The 20071-nt window shown below is 47.0% G+C and overlaps 1 protein-coding gene across 1 annotated transcript in view; it reads right to left on the reverse strand.

The window, feature by feature from the left end:
• NAALAD2 (N-acetylated alpha-linked acidic dipeptidase 2) overlaps window positions 1-20071 on the reverse strand; it is a 61800-nt gene that overhangs the window by 14060 nt on the left and 27669 nt on the right. Inside the window, exons 7-12 of the mRNA XM_075266211.1 lie at window positions 14308-14494; window positions 14004-14097; window positions 11251-11346; window positions 5648-5733; window positions 4155-4274; window positions 1540-1622 (exon numbers count right to left, since the gene is read on the reverse strand). Of these exons, the coding sequence (XP_075122312.1) occupies window positions 1540-1622; window positions 4155-4274; window positions 5648-5733; window positions 11251-11346; window positions 14004-14097; window positions 14308-14494 (666 nt within the window). The remainder of the gene's footprint in view (window positions 1-1539; window positions 1623-4154; window positions 4275-5647; window positions 5734-11250; window positions 11347-14003; window positions 14098-14307; window positions 14495-20071) is intronic.

Below are 20071 nucleotides of genomic sequence, written 5' to 3' on the forward strand. Positions count from 1 at the left end.
TAGATAGATAGGAGATAGATAGATAGATAGATAGATAGATAGATAGATAGATAGATAGGAGATAGATAGATAGATAGATAGATAGATAGATAGATAGGAGACAGATGGATGGATGGATAGATAGGAGATAGATAGATAGATAGATAGATAGATAGATAGATAGATAGATAGGAGATAGATAGATAGGAGATAGATAGATAGATAAATAGATAGGAGATAGATAGATAGATAGATAGATAGATAGATAGATAGGAGACAGATGGATGGATGGATGGATAGATAGATAGATAGATAGATAGATAGATAGATAGATAGATAGATAGATAGATAGATAGATAGGAGACAGATGGATGGATGGATAGATAGGAGATGCCACATTGTTCAGTTTGTGCCCTGACACTTTAGGAAAGAGGATGAAACAGGGCGGTGACGGGGACACCTCGGCCTGACAAATTTTATATCATTCAGGCCGGAGCCATACAGAAATCCATTCTTAATAAATCCCATCCCCTCCCCACCCGTGTATTCGGTTTTGCCCGGAATGTTCCTTTAGGTGCACACATGAGAAATGTTCTGTCCCATGGAAATGTCAGGGACGTGTGAAGTCGATGCAACAACAACAATGATCCTATTCACAAATGTCATGAGAAAGAAAGACTGAGCCGCCCATTGTCATATGGTCCCCCCATAGCACCGCTCCCCTGCAGTCAATGAGCCTTAACAATTCTGAAACGTGCAGGGGGTGCGAACTCTGCAGATATATATATAGAGAGAGAGAGAGAGAGAAAGAAAGAGAGAGAGAGAGAAAGGGGGAGCGAGGAAATTGCATCCAGATGGCTCCTTTTACTTTTGGGGAATTACGTGACCACTGTGACTGGCCGCAAGTTCTAACAAAGTGGAAACTTAGATGGGTGCACACCCCTGTAAATCCTAACCATGGCGTCATACGCTTGCCGCATAGCTGAGGCTACAGTTACACTTGTCTAAAACGTCCCTATGTCAACACTGCCCTTTATCCAAGGGAATGTGACACCAAAAATGGCCAATTAAAAAAAAAATTATGAGACACATTTTTTAAAAATTTAGTATTTTTAAAATAAATTTTTGAATTTCAATTTTCCATACCTATATTAAAAACAAAAAAAAATCCTGCAATTTTAACTCTGACCACTAAACCTAAGGCCTCCTGCACACAGCCCATGTTTTTTATGGCTAACACACTGAGCCATTCATTTCTATGGCCTTATACCCACAACCATGCATTGTCACAGTCCGGTGTATGGAGTCATAAGCAAATCTCAGGATTGGTCCTATTCTTGTCTGTTTTGTGAGCCGTGTTCAATAAGCCCATGTTCAGTCACGGCTCGGCGACACACATTTCGCCTTAAAGCTGCTTTGCTAATACTGTAGGGGTTCTCTTTGCAGCAGTGACCTCATTTACATCACAAACAAGACAGATCAGGATCACAATAGAAGTTCACACCTCTACAGATAACACTCATAGTGACCCTTCTGGCTCTAAAGACTGAGATCTCTTACCTCAGCCCATTCTGTGGATCCCAACAAGCCGAACTCTTCTGCGTCCCAACTAGCGAAAATGATTGTCCTCCTGGGCCGCCAACCTGAAATAATAAAAATGAGGATGGTATTAATAATTACTTGTACATAACATGCAATGTATAACTCCTCCGAATAGCCCCCGGCACACCTGCACAATGTATAGCCCCCTGCAGAATGTATAACCCCTCCGAATAGCCCCCGGCACAATGTATAGCCCCTCCAGACAACCCCATGCACAATGTATAGCCCCTCCGGACAACCCCCTGCACAATGTATAACCTCTCCGAATAGCCCCCTGCACAATGTATAACCCCTCTGGACAACCCCCTGCACAATGTATAACCCCTCCGGACAACCCCCTGCACAATGTATAACCCCTCCAGACAGTCACCCTGCACAATGTATAGCCCCTCCGGACAGTCGCCCTGAAAAATGTATAACCCCTCTGAACAACCCCCTGCACAATGTATAACTCCTCCGGACAACCCCCTGCACAATGTATAACCCCTCCGGACAGTCGCCCTGCAAAATGTATAACCCCTCTGAACAACCCCCTGCACAATGTATAACTCCTCCGGACAACCCCCTGCACAATGTATAACCCCTCCGGACAGTCGCCCTGCAAAATGTATAACCCCTCTGAACAACCCCCTGCACAATGTATAACCCCTCCGGACAACCTCCTGCACAATGTATAACCCTCTGGACAACCTCCTGCACAATGTATAACCCCTCCGGACAACCCCCTGCACAATGTATAACCCCTCCGAATAGCCCCCTGCACAATGTATAACCCCTCCGGACAACCTCCTGCACAATGTATAACCCCTCCGGACAACCCCCTGCACAATGTATAACCCCTCCGAATAGCCCCCTGCACAATGTATAACCCCTCCAGACATCCCCCTGCACAATGTATAACTCCTGCACACAGCCCTTGCACAATGTATAACCCCTCCGGACAACCCTCTGCACAATGTATAACTCCTGCACACAGCCCCTGCACAATGTATAACCCCTCCGGACAACCCTCTGCACAATGAATAACCCCGCCGTACAGCCCCCTGCACAATGTATAACCCCTCCAGACATCCCCCTGCACAATGTATAACTCCTGCACACAGCCCCTGCACAATGTATAACCCCTCCGGACATCCCCCTGCACAATGTATAACTCCTGCACACAGCCCCTGCACAATGTATAACCCCTCCGGACAACCCTCTGCACAATGAATAACCCCGCCGTACAGCCCCCTGCACAATGTATGCACCTCAATAGCAGCCTCAGCTGTGTTTAACCCCTAAATCACTTCTTCATATATCCAGCACAAAATGGCGGCCTCACCTGTGTGATTGATCACCTTAATTTTCCACCGTGTGAGTTTACCCCAATTGTCCAGAAGAAGCTTCTCCTATGTGAAGGGTACTATGCTCTCTTTGGAGGGTGACCTCCAAAATCATTTTATCTGATGGGCCCAAGGAACCTTGGACTGACACTGTCTAGGGTCTGTGATCTGTAAGGGGTCTGGTTTGGGGTATGAATTTACTTAGGAGTCTGTGATCTGTCTTCATTTAGGGTGAAGGGTTCCATTTTGGGTTTTAGGTGGTATATATAAAAAGGTATAGCAAGGGCCAAAACTTTAACCTCTATACGTCCCCTTCTCAAAAGTTAACAAGTCGGATATAAATAGTGACTGGCAGAGGCCTGTGGGGCGAGTGCCCAATGTGCCCTCCCTATAATCCGGCCCTGATCCTACCTATACAATGTGTTCTACCTCTGTAAACAAAATGGCTGCCTCCATGCTCAGATAACAAAATGGCCGCTGCATTATAAACAGATCTGGTACCTCAGTGTTTTGCTTGTATACAGTCCATAGTGCTGTTATTGTGTAGCTTTCAGGGGGCCCCCACCGTCACGTCTGTCCCCGCTGTTTGTCATACAACACGACTGGTTATTACACAGGCGTATAATACCGCACAACACTACACAGCGCAATGCGTCATCTCACGGCTTGTCCTGAGGAAAGACACAACATCCTGCACGTGTAATGCCGAGCAAACCTGTTCCTCCACCTCGCGTGACCCCGGATAGAAGATGTAGGAGCAGAGTAAATAAATTTTTTGGGTGTTTTAATTATAGTTTACTTGGAAACCATCACAAGTTGCTGTTGACGGATCCGTTACTGTTATACTATGTCTCTATTTAGTGTTTTGGATGTACACTTGCGTCTCGCAGTTGCGGTAGTAAAGTTGTACATTGACGTAGGAATAGTCATTGCGAGTATTAAAGGGAATGACCTATTTTTTTTCTATTTTTTTTTTTATTTTCTACATCACTATCTGTATATGAATAAAATACAATATCCTGCATTTTCTACTCTGGCCACTAAGCCTAATAACCAACTGCCACTTGTGAATGTGTCACAAGAAAATGGCCTATTTTTTTTAACCCGAAATAATTTTTTATGTTTTTTTTTTAATTTTTCACATCACTATCTGTATATGAAAATATATGATATCCTGCAATGTCCAGTTGCATCCTGGTTGCAAAGGGTACTGCAGTTTCGGCCCATATTCTTCACTATACTTTGTACCTTCTTTTAATTTCACACCAAAGCTCCTTGCAACTTCTTGAAGGACGGCAGCTCCGGTCGTTGGATCGATCCCTCCGAACACCCATGAGTCCCGGTGACCACCAAGAATAACATACCGGTCTGAAAAAGATGTGACATTGTAATCAATGCAAATTACCAAAGTATTATACATTGTAATATCTAGGGAGATAACAATATTCTAATAATATTACTAGAATAATATGTCCCAGAGCTGCATTCACAATTCTGCTAAATATTATTGGAAAGAGTTGACATACTTCTTTTCAAATGTAACGCTAAAAGATAAACTCTTATAACACTTAGTCCGAATTACTATAAAGGGGCGGTTATCCTGACAATTCACTTGCATCACTAGTGCAAGCTTCATGTATACACTGAACCAGCAGAATAGAGAGCGCAGCTCTGGAGTATAATACAGGATAAGTAATGTAATGTATGTACACAGTGACTGCACCAGCAGAATAGTGAGCGCAGCTCTGGAGTATAATACAGGATATTACTCAGGATCAGTACAGGATAAGTAATGTAATGTATGTACACAGTGACTGTACCAGCAGAATAGTGAGCGCAGCTCTGGAGTATAATACAGGATGTAACTCAGGATCAGTAATGTAATGTATGTACACAGTGACTGCACCAGCAGAATAGTGAGCGCAGCTCTGGAGTATAATACAGGATAAGTAATGTAATGTATGTACACAGTGACTGTACCAGCAGAATAGTGAGCGCAGCTCTGGAGTATAATACAGGATAAGTAATGTAATATATGTACACAGTGACTGTACCAGCAGAATAGTGAGCGCAGCTCTGGAGTATAATACAGGATAAGTAATGTAATGTATGTACACAGTGACTGTACCAGCAGAATAGTGAGCGCAGCTCTGGAGTATAATACAGGATAAGTAATGTAATGTATGTACACAGTGACTGTACCAGCAGAATAGTGAGCGCAGCTCTGGAGTATAATACAGGATAAGTAATGTAATGTATGTACACAGTGACTGTACCAGCAGAATAGTGAGCGCAGCTCTGGAGTATAATACAGGATAAGTAATGTAATGTATGTACACAGTGACTGCACCAGCAGAATAGTGAGCGCAGCTCTGGAGTATAATACAGGATAAGTAATGTAATGTATGTACACAGTGACTGCACCAGCAGAATAGTGAGCGCAGCTCTGGAGTATAATACAGGATAAGTAATGTAATGTATGTACACAGTGACTGCACCAGCAGAATAGTGAGCGCAGCTCTGGAGTATAATACAGGATAAGTAATGTAATGTATGTACACAGTGACTGCACCAGCAGAATAGTGAGTGCAGCTCTGGAGTATAATAGAGGGTACATGGAGTAGGACACTGTCATACACTAAGCTGGTCCAGATGACGCTTATAGCCTCAGCACAATAATGAAGTCCCTACCTGGATATAACCACTATCCTAGCAGGCCATCCGATACTTTAGGTACACACCTGGTTCTACTGCTCCCCGGATGGTGCCGATGACATCATAAATCCTGGTGACCTTATTGTTGTTGTGCACATGCATCTTTATTTGTCTGAAATGTTAAATTACATTAAAATTATTATACAAACACAGAAAGTTGATAATGTATTCCGCTTTTAGGGGGTTTCTATGCCATAAAACTGATCTCAGAGGGGGAACTGAATTAACCCATGATGGCCCAATCCCATGGCTTTCCTATAATAACGCCTGATGGCTACAAAGGGCTAATTTAAAGTAAAGTTCCGTAAGAACATATTGGAGGTACCGAGGACCCCACCACACCAGCCTTATGACTGTTTCCCTTTAAATCGTTTCTATACACTTGTCACAATAACATTTCCAGTTGTAAAGGCGACCTCATAATAAATGACTCTCCCCCTGCAGGTACACGGCCATCTGTCTGTGCCGAGGATATATGACATTTCCACAAAGGTTACAGAAATTCGGCCGCTTTTATCTGTGTGAATGGAGGCGGGGAGCCGTTTACAGCATACGGTCAGACTGATGGCGGCTGTAGTGACACTGCTGTACTGGGCCATTAGTCTGTATACTGCCACCATAACAATGAGTCCAAGGATGCAGCAGCTGAACTGCAATACCAACCATAGCCTGTGGACAGGTGTGGCGCTGCTACAGAAATGAAACAGCCAGGCAGTGAGCGTCATCTTGACATTGCTCCCCCTGCCGTGGGCCAGATCCTCCTACTGGGGAACAGAGTGGGTGTGATGTTCCCAAGTGGCTGTACTGAAGTCTATGGGGCTCCACTGCAGTACCCATATCCGCCACTACTAGCAGTGCAGCACCTAGCATGAACAGAACCAGGGAAACAGCTGATCTGTGGGGGCCCCCAACACTCAGACCCTCACCAATCTAAAACTGATGGCTTATCTTACTAATAGGCCATCAGTTTGCAAAAGATGGACAATCCCTTTAAGGCGCAGGCTGAGTTTTCTGTCTTGAATGTGCTGACAGAGTGACAGCATGCCTGCGGGGAGGAGACTCCAAGCAGTGTTAGTAAAATGTTCACCCTGACCTTTGCCCTTTGCCTTCCATTAGTCTTCTCGGTACTTGTAGACAGTCTTTGGCAGGGAGATTGTTCCCGCCGCCATCTTGGAGAACTAAGCACAGATCTTCTATGGATGTAGGCTTCTCCAATCCGTCTGTCTCTTCATGTCTTCCCAGACAGACTGGATGATGTTGAGATCGGAGCCGTATCATCATTCCAGGACTCCTCCTCCAAAGGGTAAAGGTCACAACAGATATTGATGGAATTGACGTTTCTCTTTCCTTCATTCACTTCGTTTTATTCATTGCCGAAAATGAACTATTAACCCTTCTTCTTCTGACTGCATTCTTACCGCGCAGCCTTCTTTCCACAGAATTATTTTTGCAGATTTTAATAGGCCTTGGAACGGTTGGCCACGTCTGTAACATCCCGCAGCGAGTCTGTGATGTGGCCGGAGCCGTATGTTATTTTTAATAGTTACTTCCCGGGCCTGGATTGTGTTTGTTCCAGATTAGTTTATGACCTACGTCCTATTTTATATGGAGGTTCTGACGCCGAGGTGGGGGTAAGGGGGGATGATAGTAAGCAGATTAGCTAGGTGGTGGCGGAATATGGCCGGCTGATTGGTAGATCCTGTAGAGTGGAAGTTTTTGGGTTTGGTTTTGTTGGACATTATGGCGCTCGATGCGGTTTGCAAAATTCCAAGACATCAGTGCATATCATCTATCCACAGTTTTTTTGCACGAGGCCTCTCTTTGATGGCGGGGGCGTACACCCCTACCCTGGGTCTACTCAGGTTACCAAAAAGTTGATGTCCAAGGTATTGATACTGGTATGAGGTAAGGTTACATTACATCTGGTGTTGGAGTCTCGGTTAGTCCTGCACGCACGGACCCTGACAGACCCCAATGTGGGCTCTGTATGTGACTGCTATGTTACCGGTCCAAGTATACACCTGCCACCTCCTTCCTCCTTGGAGACGGTAATGGCCTCGATTTGTTGAGGATCGGCCTCCTCGCCCCCTGTTTTTATAATAAAGTAATGGATATGGCCTTAGATATGCCCCTTTACTCGAAGACCTATCGCTTGAGGATCTTTGGGCCCACCAGATGAAAGGGGCCCACTCTCCCAATGAATCCTATCAAATAGACCATCGCACCCTTCAGATTTGGGTGTCTTCTGCTGGACATTATTGTGTTATTGCCTTTGGAGGACCCTCTGGTATTCCGGTGGGCCAGACCAACACAAACCAAGATGTATGATAGGAAACGGGACTGATGCCAGTTTGGCGCTCCTTTACCCCCACTATACGTGTTTTTCCAGGACTTGATGTTGTGTAATAAGTTGATGCCATCTACGGTAATATTACCACTCACAGATTGGAACTAATAAAGGTGGATTCTAGTGAAAAAATTTGGAATTTGCTATGAAGTTGAACGCTTTGGCTGTCTGAGACGGAATAGATCAGACACGAGAAGTAGAAATGAGTTTTGAGACTCATAAAAATTCTCCTGCCTGGGACGCACTTAAAGGGAATGTAGCGGCAACTTTTTTTTTAGCAGATATTAAAACCAGATATAAATAACACATCACTCTTTTTTCCGTTTCTGGTTTTCTTTTCAGATCAAAGATATTTATTTCTATTTTCTATATAGGATTATGGGGGTGGCCATCTTGCCAGTGCAAAATAGCGCCGCGTATACGGCCCGCAAAAGCTCTCGCGGCATCTACGTTCCACATTACGAACCAAAATACTCTGTGTGAACCCGGCCTTAAAGGGGTTGTCCAGGATAACTGTTTTTGGCAAGGAGGTCACGGAAGGTGAAAAAAAAAAAAACATACTTACCTGTCCTTGGTGCTCCGGTGTCTCCCACTGTGAGCCGGTCCTGCTGCTTTTGGCGGAAGTGCTTGTCCCACATGACCGGCCTCAAGGATGTATGCGAGTGATGTCCCGGTTCTTTAACGTCATATGCGGTGAGGCTTTTCGCCAAAACAGGTCCCCGAAGCAACAGGTCTGAACTTCGGTGGGAGACACCGAGGTACGGATTTTTTTTTTTCACCTTCCGCAGCCTCCTTGCCAAAAATGTGTCATCGATTTTTTGATCATTTTTATCCAAACTGTTTTATTTTCTGATTTTCGAATTTTTTATTCTATTTTCTGTCCATGAATATGGGGGCGGCCATCTTGCCTGAGCTTCTTCTGCCAGAGAAGTGTCTCCAAGCGCCGCCTCCTTCTTTGTCCGCAGTGTCATCTTCAATGTCTTCTTCCGGCGCAGGCTCGTAATTTCTAGGCCTCGGGCCTTGTGCAGAGCAGACTGCGCAAGCGCACAGGTCACGGGAAAACGGCCGCTTGCACAATATTGTTAGCGGCCATTTTCCCGTGGGCTGTGTGCCTGCGCAGTCTGCTCTCCTAGAAGTTACAAGCCTGCGCCGGAAGAAGACATTGAAGATGACGCTGTGGACGAAGAAGGAGGCGGCACTGGAGACACTTCTCTGGCAGCGGTGGAGAGGGCCCCATCGTTGATTGAGCGCTGAAGCCCGCCCCCATCGCTGCGAGAGAACTCATTTCCATACCGGTAAAGAACGGTATTTCTACGGAACGGCGCAGCGGAGACCACGTCTAAAGGTAAGAGACGAATAGCCTTTCTAAAGGCTATGGCGACGTCTTATCCACAAAAAAAGGTTAGAATCCCTTTAAAAAAAAAAAAAGCAAAAATTATTTTTAAAAAAATTGAAACTTGGTTAAAAAAATTTGGTAATTATCTGGTAATTTTTTTTTTTACAAAGGGTAAGTATTTCAGAAAAAAAATCGAATTGGTTTAAGAAAGAGGGCAAGTGTGCACTGGATAACCCGTCTGAGGAAGTGACTACGGAAAATCACTCTATAGCAGAGAATTAAGTTTTTCGGAATCTGGAGACGGCACCACACGAACAAGCTCAACATCACTCCCAAAGTAATGGAGTCAAAACAAACTTTTTTGGTGATTCAGCGGCCAAGTGCTTGGCCAATTTGGTCCGGGCCCAGGAAAATGTACCAGAAATTGGAGCAATAAGGGGCGCAGTTCCAGGTCCAGAAAATGTCAGGAGGGAGTTTTTCCGTTTCTATCAATAATTGCATGCCTCAGAAAGTCGTCATCATCCTCATGTGAATTAGGGAAGGCTAAGCTGCCAATGTTAATCCAGGAACAGGCCGAGGTTTAGGAGGGTGGGTGGGTAGAGGTGTGGGCGGCTGACGAAAAGCTTTTACAGTAAAGTACGGATGGGCTCTGAATTTTTGTATTTTTTGGAAAATTGGAGCAGATTTATTAAATCCGTCCAAAAGCCAAATTATCATAGTTGCCCATAGCAAACAATGACAGCGCAGCTTCCATAGTGTATGGGATTGGTGGCTATGGGCAACTTAGTTTTGCTTTTAGACCAACAGGGCCGTAATGGATAAACCTTAGGCATTAGTGACAGTGCAATGGTTTAACCCCTGGTGGTGCTATAAATGTCAGGATAATTTATGGCATTGGTTAAGGTTTTTTTTCTAAAGCCGCAGCGTTTTACAGTCCCTGGTTTTGGAAACAGCAGCATGCCAGTGATGGCGGCGTCCCTATAGGTATAATGGAAGAGGAAATCTCTGTGGACTTTCTGTGAAAAGTAGGGTTGAGCGATCAGGATTAGAAAAGATCGGATTCCAATCGACGAATGAGTAAATTTCACGATTGCGATCGGCATTCCGATCCCGATCTTTTCCAGCGGGATCGAGGTCAGAGGTTATCTCAAGATCGGCTCAACCCTATTCATGTATATATCATGAATAGATTTGAGCGATCGGGAAAGATCGGATCCCATCGGCGATCAAGCAAATTTCACGATCGGGATCGGCTGGAAAATGATCGGAAATCAGATTTTAAAATCGATCCTGAAATCTCAAGATCGGCTCAACCCTACTGAAAAGCAATGCAGGACAAAAACGTGATGCGTTCCAGCTGCGGTTTTTCCCGCGGCGCTTTTATGCTGCGGCCCGCTACGTGTGGCCCTATGGTGCGGAGCGCAGCTAAAAAATGCTTTTCCTTGCATTTTTGCTGTGTTTTTCCCTAAAGTTTTTCTTCCTTTATGAAATATTTGGGGAAAATGCAAGCATACCCACTGGAAAAATTGACGTGCTGCGTTTTTTTTAAAACGCAGCTTTTCTGCATTTTCTTCCATGTTTTTGCTGTGTTTTGGAAACGTCGGGTCTTAGTCTAAATGCAATATATTTCTTATAGGATCACTGAAGGGTCAGACCCTCTGTGCAGCCCCCAAAATATCCGGGACCTGATCAGCAGATCAACAATAAAGGGGTTCTATAGTATATACGTAATGGATGACGTAATGGGGAGCATATACAGCCTATGTCCATACCGTGTCTGGTATTGCAGCTCAGCCAGGTCACTTGAACAGGGCTGCGGCACCAGATACGGCCACATGGATGAATCTATGACATCAGAAGATCATTTTCATTGGATTTCCTCCAATTTTGGGACGTTTTCCTACCCTACAATGTACAGAAGATGAAGGTCTTAGGTCGATGTTTACCGTTTGGAGATGTTGTCTAAGAATCCAGGTCCGATGTTATACGAGACGTTAAGATTCCCTTTCCAAAAAGCCGGTGAGGCCGGACCGCCCATCAACCTGAAGGAAGATGAAATGTTATATTAACCGAGGTGACAAGAACAAAGTGCGGACAAATAGGATTTAAATGGATATAAGCCATCATGAGGCTTTTTATGGATATGCAAATTAGTCTGAAAGTGCACCATGGGCGGGGCCTGATTTTTTTTAAATTTTTTTTTATATTTGCCTACAGCCAGATACAAGTGCTCCAGGTCTCCTCTGGAATCACTGACGTCACGGCTCCTTTAGCGATGTTTGATATTTTCAGGTCTGCCTGTGCCACAGTATCTGTAGGCAAATCAAGCTCCGCCCCTGATGCACTTGCAGACTAAGTTGCATATCCATATCCATAAAAAGGTGGATAGATTATCTTTGCACTGGTTCATCGTGCTATTTTAACATGAATTGGGCTGAGCTGCAATACCAAACACTGCCTGTGGACAAGTGTGGTGCTGTTTTGTGAAAGAAAGTAGTCATATTTATAATTTTTTATATAGTGTAGAAGCGGACAGAGCCAGCTGGAGTGACAATGTGCCATTTTGTGAATTCCCCTATAACCCCTTATTAGCCAAATTGTCTCTCTTTGTTGTTGCCATGTATAACATGGACACTGTGTATATAATACAGAGGATAGTTTGCTCTATTGATACTGTCAGCAGTGACTTCAGACTATACAGGGATCCTCAGTTGTATGTAAATAGAACTTCACAGTTCGTTACAATGTGTCAGGCTTATCCCCTAATATAAACAGATTTACTGCTGATGGGGTTCATAGGCCTGATACACATCCGCATGTCATGTGAACTGGGCCATAGTTACATTCAGTTTTAGGAAGATCACTTGGAACTTGTCATGACGGCTCCGTTCCCAAGGAGTAACGCGCCGCTCATTCTGACACGTAAACACGAGTCAGAGTGAGGCGGTTCAAAACAGATCCCATACACTTCAATGGGTGCCGGCTTACGCGCGCTACACATTTGAAATCAACGGGAGGCTTTGTAACCCATTGATTTCAATGTGTGGCGCGCGTAAGCCGGCACCCATCGAAGTCAATGGGATTCTGTTTTGAAGCGCCTCGCTCTGGCACGTGTTTACGTGTCAGAATGAGCGTCGGCGTTACTCCTTGCGAAAGTTGTAAAGAGCTGAGTAATAACGGAATATACGCCATATAAATAAAATGGAGTATTGTTATTATCACTTTGGCCAAAACTTCCAATTTTCATGTTCCAGCGAGCCAGACCGCAAAACGGAGCAATGTAAGCAAATGAGCATTAAGAAGTTGAAAAGGGAGTGTCCCTAGCAATCAGACTGTCACGCATAGCACAGCTGTTACAGGGCTTTTCCCGTGAACATCACCAAATTTAGATTTGTAGATAGTGAACAGTGAAACAGTCTGAAAGGTTTTCCCTAAGGGCGGGTTCACACCAGTTTTCAAACCCATTCACCGTTTCTTTTAGCCAGACACAAGCTTGGACATGCAGGACTTTGTGTCTGGTTAAAAAATTATCGGTTTCGCGATGGACAGGCAGAAGACGCACACGGACGATCGCTTTGCAAACCCATTCAAGTGAATGGGTTTGAAAACTGACCGCCGGGTTTCTGCCCGCTGTCCAGTTTCTCAGGGCAGAAGATGGAAACCCGCAGGATTGGCTAAAGCGGAGACTGGGCGCAGGGGTGATCTTGGTGGTGACATCTTGATTAGTTGCCAATAGACATGACCACAAGTGCAGGAACTTTCTATGGTCAGAAACCCAGCCATGATACCTTGGAGGTAAGTTCAGACGGGGTTTTTTGGTCCAGAACCTGAAGCAGAGGCCGCCTCAGTTTCCGGACCAAAAGCCAGGTAGCCGTAACTGAAAGCCGCTGCACTACAACGGCATCCAGCCACGCACTCCACTCCGGATTAGGCCCAATGAATGGGCCTAGTCAGGAGGAGGGAGTGTCTTCAAGCCGAATCGCGAGGCGACTGGGCCTCAAGAAAAGGCCCCGGAAAAAACTCCTGACCAGCTTCCATTGATTTCTTTCTGTGCACCTCGTTGCGACATTCTGCTCCAGATTAAGCCCAAATGAATGGGCCTAATCGGGAGGGAACCTCACGCCTCGGACACCGCGGCGGAATCCGGGGCAAGAAGGATCATCTCGCTTCTTTTTTCCACTACTAGCTAGCGGGAAAAAGACGCGAGCAGCTCCCATTGAAGTCAATGGGAGCCGGTTTTGGCAGCGGATTTTGAGGCGGATTCTGCGTCAAAATCCGCTGCCAAAAAACCCCATGTGAACGAGCCCTTAGGCTAAGGCCCCACGACCCGCAGCGCTTTGAATAGAAAGTTTGCAGAGTTTTCCTCCGCGGACTTTCTGTTACAATTATATCTAAGGGGAAGCCGCTAGCATTTCCGTAGATATAATTGACATACTGCGATTTCCAAAACCGTGCCGGTTTTCGAAATTGCAGTGTGCCTGCACTGCGATTTTTACCGCAAACCGAGCATGGGATTTGCATGAATCCTAACCACTTTGCAAGTACTGTAAAATGCCGCGATATCGCTGGGCCCCGGCCTTAGTCACACCATGCCAACCCCATCTCATCCTACTCTATTATTCAGATTTTTGGGAAATACAATTTTTGAAATTTGTAATTATTTCCAATATCAGATAACTTCAAGACATTCCTAACGTACCTGAGTATTTTCTCAGCATCGTGGTATCCTATGGGGTGGACGGGGATGTTGGGCAGTCCCACTCCTTCATCTGCATTATATCTATAGGTAAAATCTGCCGAAGAGGAAAATCATCACACACAGATCACTGAGCGGGCGTATAAGAACCCTCCCACCTTATGGCACCCCCAATATATATACCGATATCCCCTCCACCATACAGGACGTTGTCTCCCTAGTTCCCCCCATTCACTTAATACACTTGGATTCACAACGGGTCTCCATGAAAACAATTCAGATACTTTAGATCTTTCCATTCACTCACCTTTTGCAGGATAACCCGGTGTTAAAGGATCTCCAGCGCCATTAAGATTGAGGACGTTACCACGTTGGGCGCCGCCACCCGGCAGGTTCCAACCATTGGGATAGGGCTCCACCCCCGGAGCACAGTAGTCAGCAGGGTCAGAATACAGTATAATCCCCTTGGCTCCTGCCCGCATAGCATTTTTTACCTATAAAAAAAAAAAAAAGGACTATTGCTGAGTATCATATAACAGGGATGTCACCCGTGTGCCGCCCATGCACCAGCCGTGCTTCTGCGGGCCCGTTCATTCAATGAATAGAAGCCGAGGTACAAAGGCCGCAATTTGGGCAGGAATAGGTATGTTCCATATTTTGCAGCCCGGACTGTCATATGCAGTTTAGACAATGCTCTATGACAGTGGCGTAACTAGGAATGGCGGGGCGAACTTTCAACATGGGGCCCCCGCAACCGACGCTGAAGACCCCGACTGACTCCCTTCACCCCCACATTCCTGCGCGCACTATTGTGGCCCCCACACACACTATTATTCCCCATAGTGGCCCCTGCACACAGTATTATCCCCCATAGTGGCCCCTGCACACAGTATTATGTCCCATAGTGGCCCTTACAGACAGTATTATGCCCCATAGTCACCCCTGCACACAGTATTATGCTCCATAGTGGCCCCTGCACACAGTATTAAGCCCCATAGTGGCCCCCACACACACTATTATTCCCCATAGTGGCCCCTGCACACAGTATTATCCCCCATAGTGGCTCCTGCACACAGTATTATGCCCCATAGTGGCCCTTGCACACAGTATTATGTCCCATAGTGGCCCCTGCACACAGTATTATGTCCCATAGTGGCCCTTACAGACAGTATTATGCCCCATAGTGGCCCCTGCACACAGTATTATGCTCCATAGTGGCCCCTGCACACAGTATTAAGCCCCATAGTGGCCCCTGCACACAGTATTATGTCCCATAGTGGCCCCTGCACACAGTATTATCCCCCATAGTGGCCCCTGCACACAGTATTATCCCCCATAGTGGCCCCTGCACACAGTATTATGCCCCATAGTGGCCCCTGCACACAGTATTATGTCCCATAGTGGCCCTACACACAGTATTATGTCCCATAGTGGCCCCTGCACACAGTATTATGCCCCATAGTGGCCCCTGCACACAGTATTATGTCCCATAGTGGCCCTACACACAGTATTATGTCCCATAGTGGACCCTGAACACAGTATTATGTCCCATAGTGCCCCTGCACACAGTATTATCCCCCATAGTGGCCCCTGCACACAGTATTATACCCCATAGTGGCCCCTGCACACAGTATTATCCCCCATAGTGGCCCCTGCACACAGTATTATGTCCCATAGTGCCCCTGCACACAGTATTATCCCCCATAGTGGCCCCTGCACACAGTATTATACCCCACAGTGGTCCCTGTACACAGTATTATACCCCATAGTGGCCCCTGCACACAGTATTATCCCCCATAGTGGCCCCTGCACAAAGTATTATGCCCCATAGTGGCCCCTGCACACAGTATTATACCCCATATTGGCCCCTGCACACAGTATTATGTCCCATAGTGGCCCTTACAGACAGTATTATGCCCCATAGTCACCCCTGCACACAGTATTATGCTCCATAGTGGCCCCTGCACACAGTATTAAGCCCCATAGTGGCCCCTGCACACAGTATTATGTCCCATAGTGGCCCCTGCACACAGTATTATCCCCCATAGTGGTCCCTGCACACAGTATTATCCCCCATAGTGGCTCCTGCACACAGTATTAGCCCCCATAGTGGCCCCTGCACACAGTATTATCCCCCATAGTGGCCCCTGCACACAGTATTATGTCCCATAGTAGCCCCTGCACACAGTATTATCCCCCATAGTGACCCCTGCACACAGTATTATGTCCCATAGTGGCCTCTGCACTCAGTATTATGTCCCATAGTGTCCCCTGCACACAGTATTATGTCCCATAGTGGCCCCTGCACACAGTATTATGCCCCATAGTGCCCCCTGCACACAGTATTATGCCCCATAGTGGCCCCTGCACACAGTATTATCCCCCATAGTGGCTCCTGCACACAGTATTATGCCCCATAGTGACCCTTGCACACAGTATTATGTCCCATAGTGGCCCCTGCACACAGTATTATCCCCCATAGTGGCCCCTGCACACAGTATTATGTCCCATAGTGGCCCTTACAGACAGTATTATGCCCCATAGTGGCCCCTGCACACAGTATTATGCTCCATAGTGGCCCCTGCACACAGTATTAAGCCCCATAGTGGCCCCTGCACACAGTATTATGTCCCATAGTGGCCCCTGCACACAGTATTATCCCCCATAGTGGCCCCTGCACACAGTATTATCCCCCATAGTGTTCCCTGCACACAGTATTATCCCCCATAGTGGCCCCTGCACACAGTATTAGCCCCATAGTGGCCCCTGCACACAGTATTATACCCCATAGTGGCCCCTGCACACAGTATTATTCCCCATAGTGAGCCCTGCACACAGTATTATGCCCCATAGTGGCCCCTGCACACAGTATTATCCCCCATAGTGGCTCCTGCACACAGTATTATGCCCCATAGTGGCCCTTGCACACAGTATTATGTCCCATAGTGGCCCCTGCACACAGTATTATCCCCCATAGTGGCCCCTGCACACAGTATTATGTCCCATAGTGGCCCCTGCACACAGTATTATCCCCCATAGTGGCCCCTGCACACAGTATTATGTCCCATAGTGGCCCTTACAGACAGTATTATGCCCCATAGTGGCCCCTGCACACAGTATTATGCTCCATAGTGGCCCCTGCACACAGTATTAAGCCCCATAGTGGCCCCTGCACACAGTATTATGTCCCATAGTGGCCCCTGCACACAGTATTATGTCCCATAGTGGCCCCTGCACACAGTATTATCCCCCATAGTGGTCCCTGCACACAGTATTATCCCCCATAGTGGCCCCTGCACACAGTATTAGCCCCCATAGTGGCCCCTGCACACAGTATTATACCCCATAGTGGCCCCTGCACACAGTATTATTCCCCATAGTGCCCCCTGCACACAGTATTATGCCCCATAGTGGCCCCTGCACACAGTATTATCCCCCATAGTGGCTCCTGCACACAGTATTATGCCCCATAGTGGCCCTTGCACACAGTATTATGTCCCATAGTGGCCCCTGCACACAGTATTATCCCCCATAGTGGCCCCTGCACACAGTATTATGTCCCATAGTGGCCCTTACAGACAGTATTATGCCCCATAGTGGCCCCTGCACACAGTATTATGCTGCATAGCGGCCCCTGCACACAGTATTAAGCCCCATAGTGGCCCCTGCACACAGTATTATGTCCCATAGTGCCCCTGCACACAGTATTATCCCCCATAGTGGCCCCTGCACACAGTATTATACCCCACAGTGGTCCCTGTACACAGTATTATACCCCATAGTGGCCCCTGCACACAGTATTATCCCCCATAGTGGCCCCTGCACACAGTATTATACCCCATATTGGCCCCTGCACACAGTATTATGTCCCATAGTGGCCCTTACAGACAGTATTATGCCCCATAGTCACCCCTGCACACAGTATTATGCTCCATAGTGGCCCCTGCACACAGTATTAAGCCCCATAGTGGCCCCTGCACACAGTATTATGTCCCATAGTGGCCCCTGCACACAGTATTATCCCCCATAGTGGTCCCTGCACACAGTATTATCCCCCATAGTGGCTCCTGCACACAGTATTAGCCCCCATAGTGGCCCCTGCACACAGTATTATCCCCCATAGTGGCCCCTGCACACAGTATTATGTCCCATAGTAGCCCCTGCACACAGTATTATCCCCCATAGTGACCCCTGCACACAGTATTATGTCCCATAGTGGCCTCTGCACTCAGTATTATGTCCCATAGTGTCCCCTGCACACAGTATTATGTCCCATAGTGGCCCCTGCACACAGTATTATGCCCCATAGTGCCCCCTGCACACAGTATTATGCCCCATAGTGGCCCCTGCACACAGTATTATCCCCCATAGTGGCTCCTGCACACAGTATTATGCCCCATAGTGACCCTTGCACACAGTATTATGTCCCATAGTGGCCCCTGCACACAGTATTATCCCCCATAGTGGCCCCTGCACACAGTATTATGTCCCATAGTGGCCCTTACAGACAGTATTATGCCCCATAGTGGCCCCTGCACACAGTATTATGCTCCATAGTGGCCCCTGCACACAGTATTAAGCCCCATAGTGGCCCCTGCACACAGTATTATGTCCCATAGTGGCCCCTGCACACAGTATTATCCCCCATAGTGGCCCCTGCACACAGTATTATCCCCCATAGTGTTCCCTGCACACAGTATTATCCCCCATAGTGGCCCCTGCACACAGTATTAGCCCCCATAGTGGCCCCTGCACACAGTATTATACCCCATAGTGGCCCCTGCACACAGTATTATTCCCCATAGTGCCCCCTGCACACAGTATTATGCCCCATAGTGGCCCCTGCACACAGTATTATCCCCCATAGTGGCTCCTGCACACAGTATTATGCCCCATAGTGGCCCTTGCACACAGTATTATGTCCCATAGTGGCCCCTGCACACAGTATTATCCCCCATAGTGGCCCCTGCACACAGTATTATGTCCCATAGTGGCCCCTGCACACAGTATTATCCCCCATAGTGGCCCCTGCACACAGTATTATGTCCCATAGTGGCCCTTACAGACAGTATTATGCCCCATAGTGGCCCCTGCACACAGTATTATGCTCCATAGTGGCCCCTGCACACAGTATTAAGCCCCATAGTGGCCCCTGCACACAGTATTATGTCCCATAGTGGCCCCTGCACACAGTATTATGTCCCATAGTGGCCCCTGCACACAGTATTATCCCCCATAGTGGTCCCTGCACACAGTATTATCCCCCATAGTGGCCCCTGCACACAGTATTAGCCCCCATAGTGGCCCCTGCACACAGTATTATACCCCATAGTGGCCCCTGCACACAGTATTATTCCCCATAGTGCCCCCTGCACACAGTATTATGCCCCATAGTGGCCCCTGCACACAGTATTATCCCCCATAGTGGCTCCTGCACACAGTATTATGCCCCATAGTGGCCCTTGCACACAGTATTATGTCCCATAGTGGCCCCTGCACACAGTATTATCCCCCATAGTGGCCCCTGCACACAGTATTATGTCCCATAGTGGCCCTTACAGACAGTATTATGCCCCATAGTGGCCCCTGCACACAGTATTATGCTGCATAGTGGCCCCTGCACACAGTATTAAGCCCCATAGTGGCCCCTGCACACAGTATTATGTCCCATAGTGGCCCCTGCACACAGTATTATGTCCCATAGTGGCCCCTGCACACAGTATTATGCCCCATAGTGGCCCCTGCACACAGTATTATCCCCCATAGTGGCCCCTGCACACAGTATTATGTCCCATAGTGGCCCCTGCACACAGTATTATGCCCCATAGTGGCCCCTGCACACAGTATTATGTCCCATAGTGGCCCTACACACAGTATTATGTCCCATAGTGGACCCTGAACACAGTATTATGTCCCATAGTGCCCCTGCACACAGTATTATCCCCCATAGTGGCCCCTGCACACAGTATTATGTCCCATAGTGGCCCCTGCGCAAAGTATTATGCCCCATAGTGGCCCCTGCACACAGTATTATACCCCATAGTGGCCCCTGCACACAGTATTATACCCCA

This window comes from Leptodactylus fuscus, chromosome 2, assembly GCF_031893055.1.
Source record: "Leptodactylus fuscus isolate aLepFus1 chromosome 2, aLepFus1.hap2, whole genome shotgun sequence".
In the NCBI taxonomy this organism is placed as follows: domain Eukaryota; kingdom Metazoa; phylum Chordata; class Amphibia; order Anura; family Leptodactylidae; genus Leptodactylus; species Leptodactylus fuscus.